We start from the raw sequence: 24,518 nt of genomic DNA on the forward strand, positions 1-24,518 counted from the left end.
GCAAGGATGGTAAAAAGACCACTAAGCCCATCCAATCTAAACAGGACTTAATAATAAATCTTACACAGCAAGATGCTTCGGCATCTAAGGAAGTAAAGTCTTCCTCTGCAGTAAATTCTGCGTTGACTCAATTGATTAAGGAAACTCAATCATTGAAGTCCAGAATGGCCGAAGGGGAGGCGAAAAGTCTTGAAAAGGAACCCTGCGTATCGGCTGGAAATCCTCCTGTGCCTCAACGTACAACAGGGTCTCGAGGTACGGCTTATCTTGATGAAGGAGATCTGCCGCGTCTCATGGAAACGAGTCAGCATGACAATCCTTCGGGATATTTATCAGACTTCTAGCAGACTGATCTCTTGGTTCATGAAAGTGATCCATTGGTTCAAACCACTTCTCTTCTAGATTCTGAATCTCAGGGTCTGGAGGAAGAGTCATTAACTGAAAGAGATAAACCACCTCATGGTATATTAATGATTTTAGGAGTCGGAAATAGCAATATCTCTGTGAGATCAAAACCGACGGGTAGTTCTACTACTTTATCAGAGTCCCATGAGACTAAAGTCATGGAGGTGGATGCTTCGAAAGAAACTTCGCCGGTGACAACTCCGGTTGTTGCCCAACCTCCATCAGAAGGGGATATCACGAATCTGACTAGTAGTATGTACAGCCCTATATATAAGAATAATACCGCACGTATATCCTCACCTGTACTCACGACAAATCAAACACTTCCATCAACATCGCCTTCAACAGTTGCTGCTGATGCTGATGTTGTTCATGGTTACACCGTTGTTTCACCAACTGGGTCACCTTCTCAGATTTCAAATAGATATGGATTGCAATATCTCTCTGACAATGAGGTGGAGGAACTATATCTTGCTGAATTTGCTAAATGAAATGATCTTGATGAAGTTTGCGAGACTATGATAATTTATCTTGAGCAAGCAAGGATAGTATATCCTTTATCTCCATGCAAGTCACCTGGACCAATTCACATGCCTGATCATGATGATTTCGATCCCGACAATCTTCATGAGGGGGAGAATAGACAAGGTGGTTATCGGTCCAGTGGTTTTCAAAGATCAACGAATGAAGTTGGTACATCTAGTTAACATAAGGATCAAGATGTTGTTGATATATCTGATTCTGAAAGCAATGAAATTGAGGAAATTCAGTGTGAAAGTTTTCTAGATGAATCAGAAGGTCAGAGAGAAGGTGACTCGGGGATGCTTATGATTATGGATTCAGCTGATCAAGTAGAGAATAAGTCAGCTCAAGAGGATAATCAAAACTTCGATAATATTGAAGATATTTTGAAGGGGTCGTCGAGTGTCGCCAATGAATTCAATAATCATCTATTTGTTAACTTGTCATCTCCAACTGATGAATTTGGGATACACTTTGAGAAGGAGATTTTCTCTAATGGCGAGGAAGATAGTAAGACTCCTCCTGATCTGAATGTTCTATTTCAAATTGCAGAGATTGTTCTTGAGCATGATGCTGATTTTCAATTAAGTGAGGAAGAAGAGAAGATGATTCTTCATTCACCATTCATTGAACAACAAGCGTATAGAATCTATGGTGATTCTGATCTCGTCCTTTCTACATCAATGAGTGTTCTGGGTGCATGGAAATATCATAAGAAACCAGAATATCTCAAAGCTTATCTGAGTGTTCGTGACAAATATAAATTGAAGAATGAAGAGAAACTTCAAGTTCAGCGAAATTCAGAGATCAAAAGCATAAATAAGATTTTGATGATTAACATGGATGGAGTGAATATGCCATTGTTTCAGGTAACAAGAATGGATGATGAAGATTATCAATTCTCTGAAGCAGATTTTGATAGATTGAAGATGGATGACATTATTTTCATTTACAACTACTTGATTAACTTGAATGAATCTGCAACAATTTATCATGCTACTGCAATGAAGGCAGTCTACATATTTATTCTTGACTCGATGAGATGGATGTCCGTTCATGATTTTCAGATGGGGTTAGAATCTGGACACCAAAAGCTCAGAATCAAACCGCCAAATCAAGTAATCGAAGAGCTAAGATATATGTCCTTACTTGAAGTAAGTGACAGTCCTTATGGGTTTATGTTTGTCAATTCTCACTATACAAAGATCTTCATCAGAGTCTCAGATTTCAGAAGATACTCAAACGCAACTTTGATGTATGCTTTCAAATATTTGAGATGGAGACTGATCAGTAACTGCTATTCAACTGAAGATAATGAGATTGTCAAATACATTCTCACAAGATTGAAAAGTCGTCTAAAGACAAGAGTGAACATATGAAGATATGAGAATCTCAAGGGATTCAAATCCAAAGTTCACTTCAGAGGAACAAAGTTCCTTTAGATGTTTTCAATAGGATTATATTGTAAAAGTTCACATTTAACACTAAGGGGGAGATTGTTAGGACCCCGAAGTTGTATAGTGTTAATGTGAAATAAGCTTAATTGATGGTTTCTTAGAAGAGGGCTATATAAGGAACCTAAGTAGTCCTAATTAGATAGCCATTGCATTGTAACTGAGTTCTAGAAGATGTGGAATGTAAATCTTGTTAATTCTCTCTAATACCGAATCTCCTTCATACTTACCGAATCTCATTCTAACTTGTCTTTTCTTCTAATCTCAACATGATCTAACCTATCAGCATCTAAACTGTTTTGAATGGGGGAAAGCCTTAAGGAAGTCTTGCTCGTAGCACTGTTTTCTAGTTATCTTGCAAAAATGGGCCTAATCTGTAATTGAAAATTTTTCGAAAAATTCTCCACAAAATTTTGTCCGATTTTGTGGGGAATGTAGTGACTTAAAATATGTGTTTTGCGGCCATTAATTATCATCAAAATGAAACTAAACTCTCATATATTTGCATTCAATATGAAATTTAGAAACAAAAACAAAAATAAGGTTATGAATCTAGAGAAATAAAAAAGCGATTAAAAATACTCAAACATTAAAACCAAGACGTTATAAAAGTAGCAACGTTTTGTAGCTAGTGGTGAGATAGAAGCCCAAACATGATTTCCGATGTTCCAAAATACAATATTAAATAAAAATAAGTATCATAGTGATATTTAAACAGGCACAACAATTCACATTTGTAAGTATTACTTATCGTAAGATCTAAAAGTGCAAAATTCACATTCAAAAATAGGAAAATGTCATTTTCGGCATCTAAACTGCTTCGAATGGGGGAAAGCCTTAAGGAAGTCTTGCTCGTAGCACCGTTGTCTAATTATCTTGCGAAAATGGTCCTACTATGCAATTAAAAAAAATTTCAGAAAAATCTCCACAAAATTTTGCCCGATTTTGTCGGGAATGTAGTGACTTCAAATATATATTTTGCGGCCATTAATTATCATTAAAACGAAACTACACTCTCACACTCAATATGAAATTTAGAAACAAAAATAAAAATAAGTTATGAATCTAGAGAAATAAAAAAGCGGCTAAAAATACTCGAACAATAAAATCAAGACGTTATAAAAGCAGCAACATTTTGTAGCTAGTGGTGAGATAGTAGCCCCAACATGATTTTCGATGTACCAAAATACAATATTAAATAAAAACAGGCATCATAGTGGTATTTAAACAGGCACAACAATTCACATGTGAAAGTATTACTTATCGTAAGATCTAAAAGTGCAAAAGTCACATTTAAAAAAGTAAAATGTCATTTTCGGCAACTAAACTGCTTCGAACGGGAGAAAACCTTAATGAAGTCTTGCTCGTAGCGCCGTTTTCTAGGCATCTTGCGAAAATGAGCCTAATCTTCAATTGAAAATTTTTCGAAAAATTCTACACAAAATTTTGCCCGATTTTGTGGGGAATGTAGTGACTTCAAATATATGTTTTGCGGCCATTAATTATCATCAAAACGAAACTACACTCTCTTATATTCGCATTCAATATGAAATTTAGAAACCAAAACTAAAATAAGATTATCAATCTAGAGAAACAAAAAAGCGGCTAAAAATACTCGAACAATAAAACCAAGACGTTATAAAAGCAGCAACGTTTTTGTAGCTAGTGGTGAGATAGTAGCCCCAACATGATCGATGTCCCTAAATACAATATAAAATAAAAAAGGTATCATACTGGTATTTAAATATGCACAACAATTCACATGTGAAAGCATTATTTATCGTAAGATCTAAAAGTGCAAAATTCACCTTTAAAAATTATAAAATGTTATTTTCGGCATCTAAACTACTTCGAACGGGGGAAAGCCTTAAGGAAGTCTTGCTCGTAGCGCCGTTTTCTAGCTATCTTGCGAAAATGGGTCTAATCTGCAATTGAAAATTTTTTGGAAAATTCTCCACAAAATTTTGCCCGATTTTGTGGGGAATGTAGTGACTTCAAATATGTGTTTTGCAGCCATTAGTTATCATCACAACGAAGCTACACTCTCATATATTCGCATTCAATATGAAATTTAGAAACAAAAACTAAAATTAGGTTATCAATCCAGAGAAATAAAAAAGCGGCTAAAAATACTCGAACAATAAAACCAAGAGGTTATAAAAGCAGCAACGTTTTTGTAGTTAGTGGTGAGATAGTAGCCCCAACATGATCGATGTACCTAAATACAATATTAAATAAAAAAAAGTATCATACTGGTATTTAAACATGCACAACAATTCACATGTGAAAGCATTACTTATCGTAAGATATAAAAGTGCAAAATTCACCTTTAAAAATTATAAAATGTCATTTTCAGCATCTAAACTACTTAGAACGGGGAAAAGCCTCAAGAAAGTCTTGCTCGTAGCACCGTTTTCTAGTTATCTTACGAAAATGGGCCTAATCTGCAATTGAAAATTTTTCTGAAAATTCTCCACAAATTTTTTCCCGATTTTGTGGAAAATGTAGTGACTTCAAATATGTGTTTTGCGGCCATTAATTATCATCAAAACGAAACTACACTCTCATATTCTAGTATTCAATGTGAAATTTAGAAACAAAAAACAAAAATAAGATTATAAATCTAGAGAAATAAAAAAGCGGCTAAAAATACTCTAACAATAAAACCAAAACGTTATAAAAGCTGCAACGTTTTATAGCTAGTGGTGAGATAGTAGCCCCAACATGATTTTTGATGTATCTAAATACAATATTAAATAAAAAAACAAGTATCATAGTGGTATTTAAACAGGCACAATAATTCACATGTAAAAGTATTACATATCGTAAGATCTAAAAGTGCAAAATTCACCTTTAAAAATAGAAAAATGTCATTCTCGGCATCTAAACTGCTTCGAATGGGGGAAAGCCTTAAGGAAGTCTTGCTTGTAGCGTCATTTTCTAGCTTTCTTGCGAAAATGGGCCTAATCTACAATTGAAAATTTTTCGAAAAATTCTCCACAAAATTTTGCCTGATTTTGTGGGGAATGTTGTGACTTCAAATATGTGTTTTGCGGCCATTAATTATCATCAAAATGAAGCTACACTCTCTTATATTCGCATTCAGTATGAAATTTAGAAACAAAAACTTAAATAAGGTTATCAATCTAGAGAAATAAAAAAACGGCTAAAAATACTCGAACAATAAAACCAAGACGTTATAAAAGCAGCAATGTTTTTGTAGCTAGTGGTGAGATAGTAGCTGAAAGGACCCGTCCTAATCCATCCGGACGAATAAATTACAATTGGTTATATCGCGAGGTACTTGACCTATATATGATACATTTTACAAACATTGCATTCGTTTTTAAAAGACAAACTTTCATTACATCGAAAGTTGACGGCATGCATACCATTTCATAATATATCCAACTATAATTAACTTAATAATAATCTTGATGAACTCGACGACTCGAATACAACGTCTTTTGAAATATGTCATGAATGACTCCAAGTAATATCTCTAATATGAGCAAATGCACAGCGGAAGATTTCTTTCATACCTGAGAATAAACATGCTTTCAAGTGTCAACTAAAAGGTTGGTGAGTTCATTAGTTTATCATAAACAATCATTTCCATTATTTTAATAGATCACAAGATTTTCATTTCATCTCTCATAAACATCATCTCATATCAGGCATTTCTTAAACTGCATAGAGATAAAAATCATTAATATGGTGAACGCTTGATAACCGAACTAACAGGATGCATATAGAATATCCCCATCATTCTGGGACTCTCATCGGACATGATAATCAAAGTACTAAAGCATTCGTAACCCGAATGGGACTTGTCAAGGTCCATAGATCTATCTTTAGGATTCACGTCAATTAGGGGCCATTTCCCTAATTCTTAGGCTACCAAGCTAAAAAGGGGCATATTCGATTTCGATAATCCAACCATAGAATGTAGTTTCGATTTCTTGTGTCTATTTCATAAAACATTTATAAAAGCAGCGCATGTATTCTCAGTCCCAAAAATATATATTGCAAAAGCATTTAAAAAGGGAGCAAATGAAACTCACCATACTGTATTTTGTAGTAAAAATACATATGACGACATTGAACAACTAATCAATGTAGGGTTGGCCTTGGATTCACGAACCTATATCATTTGTATATTTATTAACATACGTAATTGTAATCGAACTAATATATGTATCATTATTTGTGAAGTGATTTATATATGATAATTTAACAAGTTTCATTATATATATTTTCATTTTATCTATAGTAATATTACTGTAGTTAAGTTATATGTGTTAAATATATATTTATATATAAAAATCTTTATCTCTATGCTTATAACTTTAATTGCGTCATTAAAACTCTAATTTTTTTTATATTCATCATTATTAATAATAATGATATAAATAATAATGTTAACCATAAAAATGATAGTTTTAGTGATAACAAAATATTAATTTTAGTAGAAATGATAATAATAATAATAATAATAATAATAATAATAATAATAATAATAATAATAATAATAATTCTAATATTTATATAATAATAATAATACTAATGATAATAATAATAATCAATAACTATAACTATAATACTTATATCCATAACAATAATAGTAATAATCATAATAATTAATAATATTAATAATATTAATAATAAAAATAAGATAATTGTGTATACCCTTAAAAGCTTCCTCTAAAAAGAATATTCTCAAGACAGGGATCGAACCCGAGACCTCCCGCTAACCCAACACTTGCCCAAACCACTGCTCCATTTTTCTACTTTCTGATTTAAATCACTCATTACATCCTTTTAAACATTACTTAATTGTTCTCTTCTTCTTCAAATCAAACAACCAGGGTAATAACATTTATAATCTAATACATCATCGTCATTACTTTCATTCATCATCGTACATCGTCGAAGCATCATCATCATACATCATCTCTATCATCTTCGTGACCATCATCGTACAACATCATTAAGGCTTATCACCATCATACATGAATCATAAACCATTATCATAACAACTATCTTATTCGTCATCATGGAACTCGCCATCTTCATATCATGATCATCATCTCATATTCGTATTATCATAACCATGATTTCCTATCATCATCATGACATACTCACGATCATCATCTTATCCTCATCCGAAATTTTGTCCCGAAATTTGATTGGGATGGTCATTGCTAACAATAAATATGTTTTTATGACGCATATGAGTTGAAAATTAGAGTTTTATCACCATTGAGTAATAAATATAAAATAATTCGATTATTCAAAGAGTACGAGTGAAACTATCACAAAAGATTGAGATATATTTAACTTTTGACGTAGTCACTGTTGAATTTAGAAAATAAGGTGCGTCTTAACTTTTGACGTTGTCTTGGTTGAATTCCGGAATTCAAGGGATTTAAAAGAAAATCTTGGAAATTTATAAGATCTGCTTCTTCGAAATTTATGGAAATTAAGATCTCTTTAATTAAATGCGATCATCTATCCCGATTGCTTTGTCTGGTATTTCCACTATAAATGAACTTCTTCCGTTCCATTATTTTCATCATTCCTATACTTTCATTCTTAATTCTTACTTCTAAAAGATTGTGAAAATGCTTCATCCAGTTCTAATCATTGACATTTTCCTAATTATCCTTTCTGTCATCCTTCTTTTTAATCTTCCACCAGAAGAATCTGTTTACTTCTACTATTACCTTGGGGTGATACAATTATTAATTCTACCGTGTCTTTATATTGCTATTCGTATTAATATCCACGGGTTGTAATCTCCGTGTTTGTTATTGGACATTATACAACAACAACAACAACAACAACAACAACAACAACAACAACAACAACATACCCAATCCCACATGTGTGGGGTATGGGGGCGGTGAGACGTAGACAATCCTTCTTTTATTCCAGAATAAAGAGAAATTATTTCTCCACCCCGAGTGAAACACTCACAAGAGTAGAGAAAGTCCTCCCTCTCTATGTTCGACGGATAAAGAGATTGCTTCCAAGAGGACCTCCGGCCCAAAAGAAGAAAAATAATAATAATAATAATAATAATAATAATAATAATAATAATAATAATAATAATAATAATAATAATAATAATAATAATAATAATAATAATAATAATAATAATAATAATAATAATAATAATAATAATAATAATAATAATAATAATAATAATAATAATAAATAGAACAAAATAAAACAAAATAAAAATAAATAAAGTAAAAAATAATAATTTAAATAAAAAATAAAATAGATACATACATGATAGAAAAAGTAATAGAAAAGAGACGCTATGAAAATGGTAGAAGCAAATTTTCATGGATTTTAAATCAAGCCTGGAGTTCAATTTAGCCACTAAGCGGCAGTCAAGTCGCCAATAAATCGACGCTTGCTGTTGCCTCAAGTAATAGGGCCATACATATATACAACAACAACAACAGTCCCAATCCCACATATGTGAGAAATAATAATAATAATAATAATAATAATAATAATAATAATAATAGGTATAGACTATATATATATATATATATATATATATATATATATATATATATATATATATACAGTTGAGCGGGGCTCAAGACATATCGAGAAAAGCAACACTAAAAGAACAAAAAACATATATGACCACATACCAATAACCAGAAACACACCTAAACAATAACTACAAAACATGGCCCTATATACTTCCTCCAAACATCCACACAAGCATACATACATACATACATACATACATACATACATACATACATAAATCCGTACCTAAACGAAACATAAAGCAAACATACATGAAACATACGCATAGGAAACATAAACGCACATATACACGCTAACATATACGCGTACATAGCTACATACACACTAACATACCTACATCGCTAAACATACAAAACATAGATACAAGCATAAGCATACTTACAAACGTGTACATACATCCAAACAAAAACATACTTACAAACATCCATAAACATACATCAAGCAAATATATATGCACACATAAAAACAACCATAAACATACATACCCAAAAACATCCAAACCTAAACATGCAAACAACCATACTCGACACCCTAAACACGCGTATTTGGAATCAAATCCAACATCGTCTTACCGCATGTCCACCTAAGCATCCTCATCTCTGCCACGTCCATCCTTCTCTCTTGCGCCTTCGTCATTGGCCAACATTCTGATCCGTATAGCATGGCAGGTCTAATTGCCAACTTGAAGAATTTCCCTTTCAGCTTTAGGGGGATCTTCCTGTCGCATAAGACTCCAGTCGCTGCTCTCCACTTCACCCATCCTACTTTAATACGGTAAGACACGTCTTCATCTATCCTCCCCGACTTGTGGACCATCGAACCTAGGTATCTAAACGAGGTTTGTGGATGCAAGATCTGGTCTCCAATGCAGATGTTCACTCCATCATCTTGTTCATCATTGTTTCTATCGAAATCACATCTGAGATATTCCGTCTTTTGTCTACTAATTTGTAGACCATTACCTTCTAAGGCCACCCTCCATTGCTCCAGTCTTCTATTAAGCTCCTCCTTAGATTCGGAAACAAGCACAATATCATCGGCAAAGATTAAGCACCAAGGGATACACTCTTGTATCCCTCTCGAAAGCTCATCAAGAATCAATGCGAAAAGAAAAGGGCTAAGGGCCGATCCCTGATGCAGGCCTACTTTTATTGGGAAAACTTCGGTATTTCCCACTGGCGTTCGAACGCAAGACTTCGCCCCTTCATACATATCCCTAATAACACTAATATATCTACTCGGGATACTTCTACCTTTAAGGGTCTTCCAAATCAAATTTCGTGGGACGCAATCGTAGGCCTTTTCCAAGTCTAAGAAAACCATCTCAAGGTTCTTTTGCTTTTCTCTATACTTCTCCATAAGGTTCCTAATAATATGGATTTCCTCTATCGAAGAGCGCCCTGGCATGAAACCAAATTGGTTTTCCGACACATTTGTTACGCGTCGAAGTCTAGTCTCGATCACTCTCTCCCAAAGCTTCATAGTATGACTAAGTAATTTTATGCCTCTATAGTTACCGCATGTTTGATCATCCCCCTTGTTCTTATAGATGGGAATAATCTCGCTCTCTTTCCATTCCATAGGCATTTTAGAGCTTCGATACGTCTTGTTGAAAAGGCAAGTCAACCACCTAACACCATCGTCGTCGAGGCACCGCCACGCCTCGATGGGGATCTGGTCCGGTCCCGCAGATTTATTTCTCCCCATCTTTCGTAGTACCGATCTTACTTCCTCTTGGTTGATCCTCCCACCATAAATGATGTTCTGAGATTATTCTATATCAGAAACTTACGAATCTTCATGACATTCAGGTCTTCCTCCAATGAAAAGGGATGAGAAATACCCTTCTCATCTTTTCCGAATTTCATCTTCCTTTACTAAGGTTTGACTAGCTTCATTTTTAATAAACTTGGTGCTATCTAGGTCCTTGCGCCTTCGTTCCCTAGCTTTGGCTATCCTATAGATATCATTTGCTCCTTCTTTGGAGTCTAGTTTCCTATATAAATCTTCATATGCCTTATCTTTTGCACGGAATACAGCCTTCTTCGCTTCTCTTTTGGCTTCTTTATATCTCTCTTCAACCCTAGTTCTACCAGCCAGAGTCCCCTCCTAACAAGTGATGAGCCCCCTAAACCTTAGGTGCTAAAGCGCGACTTTGCTTTGAACCTCGTCACTAAGCCACCATTATTCTCTATCCGACCTATGTCCACTCAATGTTCCTACTGCCACACCTAAGGCTTCCTTTGCTGCCTCTCTAATGGTGGACGCTAGAAAAGTCCACATCTTTTCTACATCATCATGAGATATCATTTCCACATCTGCCTTAACTCTTTCAACAACCAAAGTTTTGAAAGTCTCTGCCTTTTCTCCGTTCAACTTCTTCCATAGGATTTTAGGTTGGACGGGCCTTACGCTCTTGGTGACCCGTCTCTTGAGAACCAAATCCATGACCAACAATCTGTGCTGGGAGGAGCATGTCAAGTCAGTCAGGGCCTTACGGTCCCTACATGTCCTAAGATCCCCTTTGCGAAGTAACAAATAGTCAATCTGGGTACTATTACCCCCACTATGAAAAGTTGCTAACTGAGCATTCGTCTTCTTGAAGAACGAATTCGCAACAACCAAATCGTGAGCAACAGCAAAATCGAGAATAGAAGGCCCTTCCTCATTTCTTACTCCGTACCCAAAGCCCCCATGGGCACTCGGATAACCCTCGACATTCGTTCCTATATGACCATTTAGATATCCACCAATAAGTAATCGATGGTCCAGAGGGCACATCCTCACAACCTCGTCTAACGATTCCCAAAAGTGTCTCTTTTCAGCTGCGTCAAGGCCTGCATGAGGTGCGTAAGAGCAAATGACCGTGTATGTCACCTCCTGGATTACTAACCTAACCTAACCAACACCGTTTCTAGCTACTCTCGATCCCGAGAACCACAACTTGTAATCCTTGATCTTAACCGCCCCTCGACCCTTCCATCTAGTCTCTTTGACACACAAAATATCCACTTTACGTTTACGTAAAGTCTCCACTAGTTCATAACATTTGCCGGTCAAAGTACCCACATTCCAACTACCAGCTCTAATCATAACCAGCTTCGCTAACCTATTGCTGCTTCTAGATCCTACAAACCTACCCGCCCCGGAGCTCGAAGGACATGACCTCAAGTAACCATGAGAACGACTAAAGTCTATCTTCCCCTATGAACTGAGTATGATAAATGAAAGAAAAAATTAAGAATAAAAATACAACAAGTATTAACAGGTTGTAAAAATAATTAATTAATATAAATATAGACTAAAAACACACAGTGGGTTGTAAAAGACTATTAGGGCTGTCTTACATACAAATAGGCAGCAGACAGAGTAGAACGTTCCCAAATTACCAGAACACATAGTAGGTTGTAAAAGACTATTGGACTTTATATTTTCTCTTATATTTCGGAGCTCTTTGCCTTTTTATTCTCTTCTCGACCTCTAGTAAAGCGAGTAATGGTCCAGAATTCATAAGTATGGAGTTTCGAATGAACTTAATGTTCTAAACAAGAAAGAACTTAATAGCACGATTTGATTTGTCAAATTACCAGAATCACTGAGAATAGAACTATCAAGAATATACTTTCTTGATATGTTCAGAAGTTAAGCAGAATGAAATAGTTATGTAACATGACATATGATGACATTATGATCTGTAAATCATCATGTCCCATTAGAAACTCAGCATGACTTATTGTAATATAATCACGTTGATCAAGTGTCATTATATTATACTAACTCATGCTTCAGTCCCCAACATTACTTCAAAAACATTCCTAATTTAAACTTGAATTTTTCAGAATTTAGAAACTAAAACAGTTTCCTTTATGGTGTAATATAGATAACGTGAAAAGATAACTGATTTTAGATAAGGATAGTTATGAAAATATCTTCAGAAATATCGAAGATATTTATGACGATATTTTAGAATTTCGATTCTAAGGTTGATGAATAAAATCCTTTCGCAAGGATTTAGAATAAATAAGGAGCAAGATATTCGTTGAAGAGATCATCAGATACAGAATCATCAGGATTCTTTGAAGGCAGATTTATTCTCTGTGATTTGTCTACAGCTCCTTCTTAATTTGCTCAATCCATTTTCCAGTTTCAACTTTTCTGTGCTTTGCCAACATACTATTCTTTATCATCAAACTCCCGACTATTAAAGTCGTGTACATTTTTTTCTGCTGTATTCAGCTTTTTCAGAATTTGAAGTATTGATTTGTAGACTGGGTGCTTTTAAGAATTTCAGAATAGAAGATCATAATTCTAAGAGATAAAGGTTATATATATACATATAACTGCTGATGTAAACATGCTGCGAGATTTTAAAATACTGATTGTAAATTCCGGGTAATTGGTATGGTCATTCTCGTTATACTCGAAGATAAATGAGGTAGAATGATACGTAGAACAAAGATCATACTCGAAGTACATATGGTGATATTGAGGTGTGTGATGTTGAGGCTTATGTTATTAGTGGTACTGGTGCCGATCTTGGTGGTACTGTTGGTGCCGGTGATGTTGATGTTGATGTTGCTGAAGCTGGTATGTTTTGCACCATATTCTCCAAATTGATTACTCGAGCGCAAAGTTCGTTGACTTCTTCTATTATTCTGGGGTGATTGTCGGTCGGAACGAGCAGATAAATTAAATCTAGAATTTGATGTAGTATATAATCGTGACGAGATACTCTGGAAATGAGAGAGAAAATGGTGTTTTGGATAGGTTCGCCGGTAAGTGCTTCAGGTTCTTCGCCAAGAGGGCAATTTGGTTGGTGGAAAGGATCGCCTTCTTCGCGTCTCCATTGATTATGTCGACTACGAACCCATCAGATGAATTGGAGATTAATGATTGGTTGATTCATTCTAGTGACGCATGCTTTCGGAGCTCGGGTGGATATCCATATCGGAATAGCTGTCGGAATCCGAGGAATTCGAACTTGTTGAGGGATCCATCTCGTACGATCTGATGGAGGATTTTCGATATGAATAAGATTATAGGATGTAGATTAGTATCCTGCAATACATAATTACATATGCATATATAATACTAAAATTCCATAAGTTACGGAGGAATCTACGGAAGCTGTCAGGCAGAGTTTACAGTAACAGATACGCTAAGATACGAATTTATCTATACACTATCTATGCAATAGAGGCAGTAAGACGTGTCTAGACTTTAAGGATGATAAGCAAGTAATTTTCTAAGGATGATAAGTATGTAATTTTCGACATGAAATGATAAGCAAAACTTTTGACATGCAGACACGGTCAAAAATGGGCCTAATTTGCATTTGAAAATTTTTCGGAAAATTCTCCACAAAATTTTGCCCGATTTTGTGGGAAATGTAGTGACTTCAAATATGTGTTTTGCGGCCATTAATTATCATCAAAATGAAGCTACACCCTCATATATTCGCATTCAATATGAAATTTAGAAACAAAAACTAAAATAAGGTTATCAATCTAGAGAAATCAAAAAGCGGCTAAAAATACTCGAATAATAAAACCAAGATGTTATAAAAGCTGCAACGTTTTTGTAGCTAGTGGTGAGATAGTAGCCCCAACATGATTTTCGATGTACCTAAATACAATATTAAATAAAAACAAGTATCATAGTGGTATTTAAACATGCACAACAATTCACATGTGAAAGTATTACTTATCGTAAGATCTAAAAGTGCAAAATTCGCCTTTAAAAATAGAAAAATGTCACTTTCGGCATATAAACTTCTTCAAACGGGGGAAAGCCTTAAGGAAGTCTTGCTCATAGCATCGTTTTCTAGCTATCTTGCGAAAATGAGCCTAATCTTCAATTGAAATATTTCAGAAAATTTTCCACTAAATTTTGCCCATTTTTTGGGAAATTTAGTGACTTCAAATATGTGTTTTGCTGCCATTAGTTATAATCAAAACGAAGCTACACTCTCATATATTCGCATTAAATATGAAATTTAGAAACAAAAACTTAAATAAGGTTATCAATCTAGAGAAATAAAAAAGCGGTTAAAAATACTCGAACAATAAAACCAAGACGTTATAAAAGCAGCAACGTTTTTGTAGCTAGTGGTGAGATAGTAGCCCCAACATGATTTTTGATGTACCTAAATACAATATTAAATAAAAACAAGTATCATACTGGTATTTAAATATGCATAACAATTCAAATGTGAAAGCCTTACTTATCGTAAGATCTAAAAGTGCAAAATTCACCTTTAAAAATAGAAAAATATCATTTTCGGCATCTAAACTACTTCGAACGGGAGAAAGCCTTAAGGAAGTCGTGCTCTTTGCCATGTTTTCTAGTTATCTTGCGAAAATGGGCCTAATTTGAAATTGAAAATTTTTCGAAAAATTCTCCACGAATTTTTTTTCGATTTTGTGGGAAATGTAGTGACTTCAAATATGTATTTTGCGGCCATTAATTATCATCAAAACGAAGCTACACACTCATATATTCGCATTCAATATGAAATTTAGAAACAAAAACTAAAATAAGGTTATTAATCTAAAGAAATAAAAAAGCGACTACAAATACTCGAACAATAAAACCAAGAAGTTATAAAAGCAGCAACGTTTTTGTAGCTAGTGGTGAGATAGTAGCCCCAACATGATTTTCGATGTACCTAAATACAATATTAAATAAAAACAAGTATCATAGTTGTATTTAAACAGGCACAACAATTCACATGTGAAATCATTACTTATCGTAAGATCTAAAAATGCAAATTTCACCTTTAAAAATAGAAAAATGTCATTTTCGGCATCTAAACTGCTTCGAACGGGAGAAAACCTTAATGAAGTCTTATTCGTAGCATCGTTTTCTAGTTATCTTGCGAAAATGGGCCTAATCTTCAATTGAAAATTTTTCAGAAAATTCCCCACAAAATTTTGCCCGATTTTGTGGGGAATGTGGTGACTTCAAATATGTGTTTTGCAGCTATTAATTATCATCAAAACAAAACTACACTCTCATATATTCGCATTTAATATGAAATTTAGAATCAAAAACTAAAATAAGGTTATCAATCTAGAAAAATAAAAAAGCGGCTAAAAATACTCGAACAATAAAACCAAGACGTTATAAAAGCAGCAACGTTTTTGTAGCTATTGGTGAGATAGTAAGCCTAACATGATTTTCGATGTACGTAAATACAATATTAAATAAAACAAGTATAATACTGTTACTTAAACATGCACAACAATTCACATGTGAAAGCATTACTTATCGTAAGATCCAAAAGTTCAAAATTCACCTTTAAAAATAGAAAAATGTCATCTTCGGCATCTAAACTGCTTCGAATGGGGGAAAGCCTTAAGGAAGTCTTGCTCGTTGCGCCGTTTTCTAGTTATCTTGCGAAAATGGGCCTAATCTGCAATTAAAAATTTTTCAGAAAATTCTCCACAAAATTTTGCCCGATTTTGTGAGAAATGTAGTGACTTCAAATATGTGTTTTGCGGCCATTAATTATCATCAAAACGAATCTACACTCTCATATATTCGCATTCAATAAGAAATTTAGAAACAAAAACTAAAATAAGGTTATCAATCTAGAGAAATAAAAAAGCGGCTAAAAATACTCGAACAATAAAACCAAGACGTTATAAAACTGCAACGTTTTTGTAGCTAGTGGTGAGATAGTAGCCCCAACATGATTTTCGATGTACTTAAATACAATATTAAATAAAAACAAGTATCATAGTGGTATTTAAACAGGCACAACAATTCACATGTGAAAGCATTACTTATCGTAAGATCTAAAAGTGCAAATTTCAGCTTTAAAAATAAAATATGTCATTTTCAGCATCTAAACTGCTTCGAACGAGAGAAAATCTTAATGAAGTCTTAATCGTAGCGATGTTTTCTAGTTATCTTGCGAAAATGGGCCTAATCTTCAACTGAAATTTTTTCTGAAAATTCCCCACAAAATTTTGCCCGATTTTGTGGGGAATGTGGTGGCTTCAAATATGTGTTTTGCGGCCATTAATTATCATCAAAACAAAACTACACTCTCTTATATTCGCAATTAATATGAAATTTAGAAACAAAAACTAAAATAAGGTTATTAATCTTGAGAAATAAAAAAACGGCTAAAAATACTCGAACAATAAAACCAAGACGTTTTAAAAGTAGCAACGTTTTTGTAGCTAGTGGTGAGATATTAGCCCCAACATGATTTTCGATGTACCTAAATAAAAATTAAATAAAAACAAGTATCATACTGGTATTTAAACATGCACAACAATTCATATGTGAAAACATTACATATCGTAAGATATAAAAGTTCAAAATTCACCTTTAAAAATAGAAAAATGTCATTTTCGGCATCTAAACTGCTTCGAACGGGGGAAAGTCTTAAGGAAGTCTTGCTCGTTGCATCGTTTTCTAGTTAGCTTGCGAAAATGGGCCTAATCTGCAATTGAAAATTTTTCGGAAAATTCTCCACAAAATTTTGCCCGATTTTGTGGGAAATGTAGTGACTTCAAATATGTGTTTTGCGGCCGTTAATTATCGTCAAAACGAAGCTAAACTCTCATATATTCGCATTCAATACGAAATTTAGAAACAAAAACTAAAATAAGGTTATCAATCTAGAGAAATAAAAAAGCAGCAAAAAATACTCGAACAATAAAACCAAGACGTTATAAAAGCTGCAACGTTTTTGTAGCTAGTGTAGAGATAGTAGCCTCAACATGATTTTTGATGTACCTAAATACATTATTAAATAAAAACAAGTATCATAGTGGTATTTAAACATGCACAACAATTCACATGTGAAAGTATTACTTATAGTAAGATCTAAAAGTGCAAAATTCACCTTTAAAAATAGAAAAATGTCACTTTCGGCATCTAAACTTCTTCGAACAGGGGAAAGCCTTAATGAAGTCTTGCTCGTAGCACCGTTTTCTAGCTATCTTGCGAAAATGGACGTAATCTGCAATTGAAAATATTTCGGAAAATTCTGCACAAAATTTTTCCCGATTTTGTGGGAAATGTAGAGATTTCAAATTTGTGTTTTGCAGCCATTAATTATCATCAAAATGAAGCTACACTCTCATATATTCTCATTCAATATGAAATTTAGAAATAAAAACTAAAATAAGGTTATCAATCTAGAGAAATAAAAAAGCGGCTAAAAATACCCGAACAATAGAACCAAGACGTTATAAAAGCAGCAAGGTTTTTATAGCTAGTGGTGAGATAGTAGCCTCAACATGATCGATGTACCTAAATACAATAGTAAATAAAAACAAGTATCATACTAGTATTTAAACATCCACAACAATTCACATGTGAAAGCATTACTTATCGTAAGATCTAAAAGTGCAAAATTCAACTTTAAAAATTATAAAATGTCATTTTCGTCATCTAAACTGCTTCGAACGGGGGAAAACCTTTAGAAGACTTGCTCGTAGCGCCGTTTTCTAGTTATCTTGCGAAAATGGGCGTAATCTGCAATTGAAAATTTTTCTAAAAATTCTCCACAAAATTTTGCTCGATTTTGTGGAGAATGTAGTGACTTCAAATATGTGTTTTGCGACCATTAATTATCATCAAAATGAAACTACACTCTCATATATTCGCATTCAATATGAAATTTAGAAACAAAAACAAAAATAACGTTATAAATCTAGAGAAATAAAAAAAGGCTAAAAATACTCGAACAATAAAACCAAGACGTTATAAAAGCAGCAACGTTTTTATAGTTAGTGGTGAGATAGTAGCCCAACATGATTTTTAATGTACCTAAATACAATATTAAATAAAAACAAGTATCATAGTGGTATTTAAACATGCACAACAATTCACATGTGAAAGTATTACTTATCGTAAGCCCTAAAAGTGCAAAATTCGCCTTTAAAATTAGAAAAATGTCACTTTCGGCATCTAAACTTCTTCGAACGGGGGAAAGCCTTTAGGAGACTTGCTCGTAGCACCGTTTTCTATCTATCTTGCGAAAATGGGCCTAATCTGCAATTGAAAATATTTCGAAAAATTCTCCACAAATTTTTTTCCGATTTTGTGGGAAATGTAGTGACTTCAAATATGTGTTTTGCTACCATTAATTATCATCAAAACGAAGCTACACTCTCATATATTCGCATTCAATATGAAATTTAGAAACAAAAACTAAAATAAGGTTATCAATCTAGAGAAATAAAAAAGCGGCTAAAAATACGCGAACAATAAAACCAAATCATTATAAAAGCATCAACGTTTTTGCAGCTAGTGGTGAGATAGTAGCCCCAACATGATTTTCAATGTACCTAAATACAATATTAAATAAAAACAAGTATCATACTAGTATTTAAACATGCACAACAATTCACATGTGAAAGGATTACTTATCTTAAGATCTAAAAGTGCAAAATTCACCTTTAAAAATAGAAAAATGTCATTTTCGGCATCTAAACTACTTCGAATGGGAAATGTCATGCTCGTTGCCATGTTTTCTAGTTATCTTGCGAAAATGGGCCTAATCTGCAATTGAAAATTTTTCGAAAAATTCTCCATAATTTTTTTTTTGATTTTGTGGGAAATATAGTGACTTCAAATATGTGTTTTGCGGCCATTAATTATCATCAAAACGAAGCTACACTCTCATATATTTGCATTCAATATGAAATTTAGAAACAAAAACTAAAATAAGGTTATCTATCTAGAGAAATAAAAAAGCGGCAACAAATACTCGAACAATAAAACCAAGACGTTATAAATGCTGCAACGTTTTTGTAGATAGTGGTGAGATAGTAGCCCCAACATGATTTTCGATGTACCTAAATACAATATTAAATAAAAACAAGTATCATAGTAGTATTTAAACAGGCACAACAATTCACATGTGAAAGCATTACTTATCGTAAGATCTAAAAGTGCAAATTTCAGCTTTAAAAATAAAAAATGTTATTTTCGGCATCTAAACTGCTTCGAACGGGAGAAAACCTTAACGAAGTCTTAATCGTAGCGCCATTTTCTAGTTATCTTGAGGAAATGGGCCTAATCTTCAATTGAAATTTGTTCAGAAAATTCCCCACAAAATTTTGCCCGATTTTGTGGGGAATGTGGTGACTTCAAATATGTGTTTTGCGGCCATTAATTATCATCAAAACAAAACTACACTCTCATATATTCGCATTTAATATGAAATTTAGAAACAAAAACTAATATAAGGTTATCAATCTAGAGAAATAAAAAAGCGGCTAAAAATACTCTAACAATAAAACCAAGACGTTATAAAAGCAGCAACGTTTTTGTAGCTAGTGGTGAGATAGTAGCCCCAACATGATTTTAGATGTACCTAAATACAATATTAAATAAAAACAAGTATCATAGTGGTATTTAAACATGCACAACAATTCACATGTGAAAACATTACTTATCGTAAGATCTAAAAGTGCAAAATTCACCTTTAAAAATAGAAAAATGTCATTTTCGACATCTAAACTGCTACTAACGGGGGAAAGTCTTAAGGAAGTCTTGCTCGTTGCGCCGTTTTCTAGTTATCTTGTGAAAATGGGCGTAATCTGCAATTGAAAATTTTTTGGAAAATTCTCCACAAAATTTTGCCCGATTTTGTGGGAAATGTAGTGACTTCAAATATGTGTTTTGCGGCCGTTAATTATCATCAAAACGAAGCTACACTCTCATATATTCGCATTCAATATGAAATTTAGAAACAAAAACTAAAATAAGGTTATCAATATAGAGAAATAAAAAAGCGGCTAAAAATACTCGAACAATAAAACCAAGACGTTATAAAAGCAACAACGTTTTTTATTAATACGGAAGAAGTGCAGGAAGACCCGGAGCTTGTTACGGGTACGTTTCTTATTGACAATAAATCTGCTTATGTTTTATTTGATTCGGGTGTGGATAGAAGCTATATAAGTAGAGATTTTTGTGCTAAACTAAGTTGCCCACCGACGCCCTTGGATAATAAATTTTTACTCGAATTAGCAAACGGTAAATTAATTACAGCAGATAATATATGTCGGAATCGAGAAATTAAACTGGTTAGTGAAACATTTAAGATTGACTTGATACCAGTAGAGTTAGGGAGTTTTGATGTGATAATCGGTATGGACTGGTTGAAAGAAGTGAAAGCAGAGATCGTTTGTTACAAAAATACAATTCACATTATACGAGAAAAAGGAAAACCCTTAATGGTGTACGGAGAAAAGAGCAACTCGAAGTTAAATCTTATTAGTAACCTGAAGGCACAAATACTAATAAGAAAAGGTTGCTATGCTGTACTAGCACACGTCGAGAAAGTCAATTTTGAAGAAAAGAACATCAATGATGTTCCCGTCGCAAAAGAAATTCCCGATGTATTTTCGAAAGAATTACCGGGACTACCTCAACACCGATCCGTTGAATTTCAAATAGACCTTGTGCCTGGAGTGTAGAGACCCGTCCTAATCCATCCAGACGAAGTCCATATCAATTATAAATGATTCACAACAGTTGATTACATCGCGAGGTACTTGACCTTTATATGATACATTTTACAAACATTGCATTCGTTTTTGAAAAGACAATCTTTCATTACATCGAAAATTGACGGCATGCATACCATTTCATAATACATCTAACTATAATTGACTTAATAATAATCTTGATGAACTCAACGACTCGAAAGCAACGTCTTTTGAAATATGCCATGAATGACTCCAAGTAATGTCTCTAATATGAGCTAATGCACAGCGGAAGATTTCTTTCATACCTGAGAATAAACATGCTTTAAAGTGTCAACCAAAAGGTTGGTGAGTTCATTAGTTTAACATAAATAATCATTTTCATCATTTTAATAGACCACAAGATTTTCATTTCTCATAAATATACGTCCCATGCATAGAGACAAAAATAATCATTCATATGGAATGAACACCTGGTAACCGACATTCACAATATGCATATAAGAATATCCCCATCATTCCGGGATCCTCCTTCAGACAAGATATAAATTTCGAAGTACTAAAGCATCCGGTACTTTGGATGGGGCTTGTTGGGCCCGATAGATCTATCTTTAGGATTCGCGTCAATTAGGTTGTCTGTTCCCTAATTCTTAGATTACCAGACTTAATAAAAAGGGGCATATTCGATTTCGATAATTCAACCATAGAATGTAGTTTCAATTACTTGCGTCTATTTTGTAAAACATTTATAAAAACAGCGCATGTATTCTCAGTCCCAAAAATATATATTGCAAAAGCATTTAAAAGGGGATTAATGAAACTCACCATACTGTATTTTGTAGTAAAAATACATATGACGACATTGAACAAGTGTAGAGTTGGCCTCGGATTCACGAACCTATATCATTTGTATATCTATTAAAGCATATATGATATATTAAAGTTTATATATAAAGTTATATTAAAATATATTTATATCTTATATGTAATTTAATCAATAATAAATAATAATATTTTATTTTGAAAACAAAATAGTTTGTAAGCTTAACATAGATATTATATATGTGTTAGATACATTTTTCGTAAGTAAGATATGTTGTAATAATAGTAATGATAATAATAATAGTAATAAATAATAATAATAATAATAATAATAATAATAATAATAATAATAATAATAATAATAATAATAATAATAATAATAATAATAATAATACTTTACTAAATGATATTTATAAAAATAATATTTTTTAACAATAATGTTAACAACAATAATATCAATAATAATAATAATAATAATAATAATAATAATAATAATAATAATAATAATAATAATAATAATAATAACAATAACAATAACAATAATAATAATAATAATAATAATAATAATAATAATAATAATAATAATAATAATAATAATAATAATAATAATAATAATAATAATAATAATAATAATAATAATAATAATAATAATAATAATAATAATAATAATAATAATAATAATTGTGATAATAGTATTAATAATAATAGAGTTCTACCTTAAAAGCTCCAAAAATAAATAAATTGTCTTTGCCAGGACTCGAACCGCAACCTCCCGCTCAACTCCTAACACTCTAAACCCCTCATCAAATTCTGTTTTTCTAATATATTATGAAACCCATTTAATTCAAATCCTCATTATCATCATGGATTTCCATCTCCATCATGTTACATCATCTTATCATCATCGATAAGCACCATCATCATGTACGGCATCATCACTATATCATTTCGATCATCATCTTTATTATACTCGTTCATCATCGATCTTTAAAATCATACCATCATCATCAATCATCGTGTATTAGTTCATCATATTTATCATTATTTATGTACATCTTCACTCATTATCAAACTATCAAAAAAAAAAATATGTTCGGTCCCCTTAATGTTCCATTATGGTCGGCCCCCTCTCACCCACTATGTATCCTCTATATTTTAATATATACAATAATAGGATCAAAGTGATAATAGCTGTATATGTCGACTAAACAACAACATGATTTAACTTTATGCTCGATAGTGGATGGTGGGCTATTCTCAAAGTGATTTTTATGATCGGTTTAAATGGAGACAGAATAGATACGACAGAAAGTAGAAGCAACAACAACTGCAAATTTTAAGTTGAAGTAGAAATCGTAAGTACAGTAGTAGTAACAGCTACAGAATAACCGTTACATGGTTATTGGTTTATTTTGACAGCAAACAGAAAGACGTACAGTAATAGTAGCAGTTAGAGTGTGGACTGTTGTGGTGGTTCAATCGATGGTGTTTGTCAAATAGGAACCAATACAGACCGTAACAGTAGTAGAATTTTCTATATATTTGGTACGGTTTTGAGAGGTTTTCGATGGTGTATTGTAGCCATTGAAAGGTGGTGTGGTGAGGGTGCCGGAGGTGAAGTGGGTTTTGTGTATATATCACCATATACATATGTACCGTATATATACGTATAACCTTGGGGAGAGAGAAGAGGGAGATGGTAGTGATGAGAGTGGTGGTCGTGGCAGCGGTGTATGGTGCTAGTGATCAAGGTGATGATCAAATGGGTTTAAGGTGGTGGTAGACGGTGTTAGGGAGTGGTGGCTCTCGGTGGTCTTTAATGGTGGTGCAAGGTAAAGATGGTGAATGCCAAAAGTGTGATGAAGGTGTTGTTTGTAGTGATTATTTAATTGAGATTGATCCCTAAATCAAAGATGGTCGACAATATATCTAAGGCAGGAGGAAAAAATACAAGAGAAAACAAAATACATAGGTCAGAAAGAAGAAAAAAATATTTGACAGATAGAGATGGGAAACCAACTTCGTACGATTAATATCTCATGTAATATATTTAATATTAATAATAAACAAAAATATATAAATAATAATCTTGTTAATATTATTAATAATAATAAATAGTAATATTAATAATATAAATAATAATGATAATAACAATTATGAATAATATTGTTAATAATGTTAATGTCAATGATAATAATTTCAAATAAAATTGCTAATTGTTAGTAATCTTCTTAATAATAATAATAACTAATAATAATTAATTTTATAACTTAAGTTGAAA

At 33.0% G+C, this 24,518-nt stretch overlaps 1 protein-coding gene across 1 annotated transcript; it reads right to left on the reverse strand.

Moving 5' to 3' along the window:
• Positions 1–10,805: 10,805 nt before the first annotated feature.
• Positions 10,806–12,050, reverse strand: LOC139843014 (uncharacterized). The gene is made up of 3 exons (XM_071833102.1): positions 11,861–12,050; positions 11,181–11,794; positions 10,806–11,066 (listed from the first exon to the last, which is right to left on the reverse strand). Exons 1-3 carry the CDS (start codon positions 12,048–12,050, stop codon positions 10,806–10,808), a joined length of 1,065 nt encoding a protein of 354 aa, XP_071689203.1.
• Between the last annotated feature and the right edge of the window lie 12,468 nt (positions 12,051–24,518).

This window comes from Rutidosis leptorrhynchoides, chromosome 4, assembly GCF_046630445.1.
Source record: "Rutidosis leptorrhynchoides isolate AG116_Rl617_1_P2 chromosome 4, CSIRO_AGI_Rlap_v1, whole genome shotgun sequence".
NCBI lineage: Eukaryota > Viridiplantae > Streptophyta > Magnoliopsida > Asterales > Asteraceae > Rutidosis > Rutidosis leptorrhynchoides.

What these genes read in the sequence shown, in the direction of transcription:
- LOC139843014 (XM_071833102.1), bottom strand. Translation starts at nt 12,050, where the DNA reads ATGATTAGAGCTGGTAGTTGGAATGTGGGTACTTTGACCGGCAAATGT. An exon ending in AGTAGCTAGAAACGGTGTTG is followed by an intron (nt 11,795 to 11,860) that starts GTTAGGTTAGGT and finishes CACCTCATGCAG; the next exon opens with GCCTTGACGCAGCTGAAAAG. An exon ending in AGGAAGCCTTAGGTGTGGCA is followed by an intron (nt 11,067 to 11,180) that starts GTAGGAACATTG and finishes ATCACTTGTTAG; the next exon opens with GAGGGGACTCTGGCTGGTAG.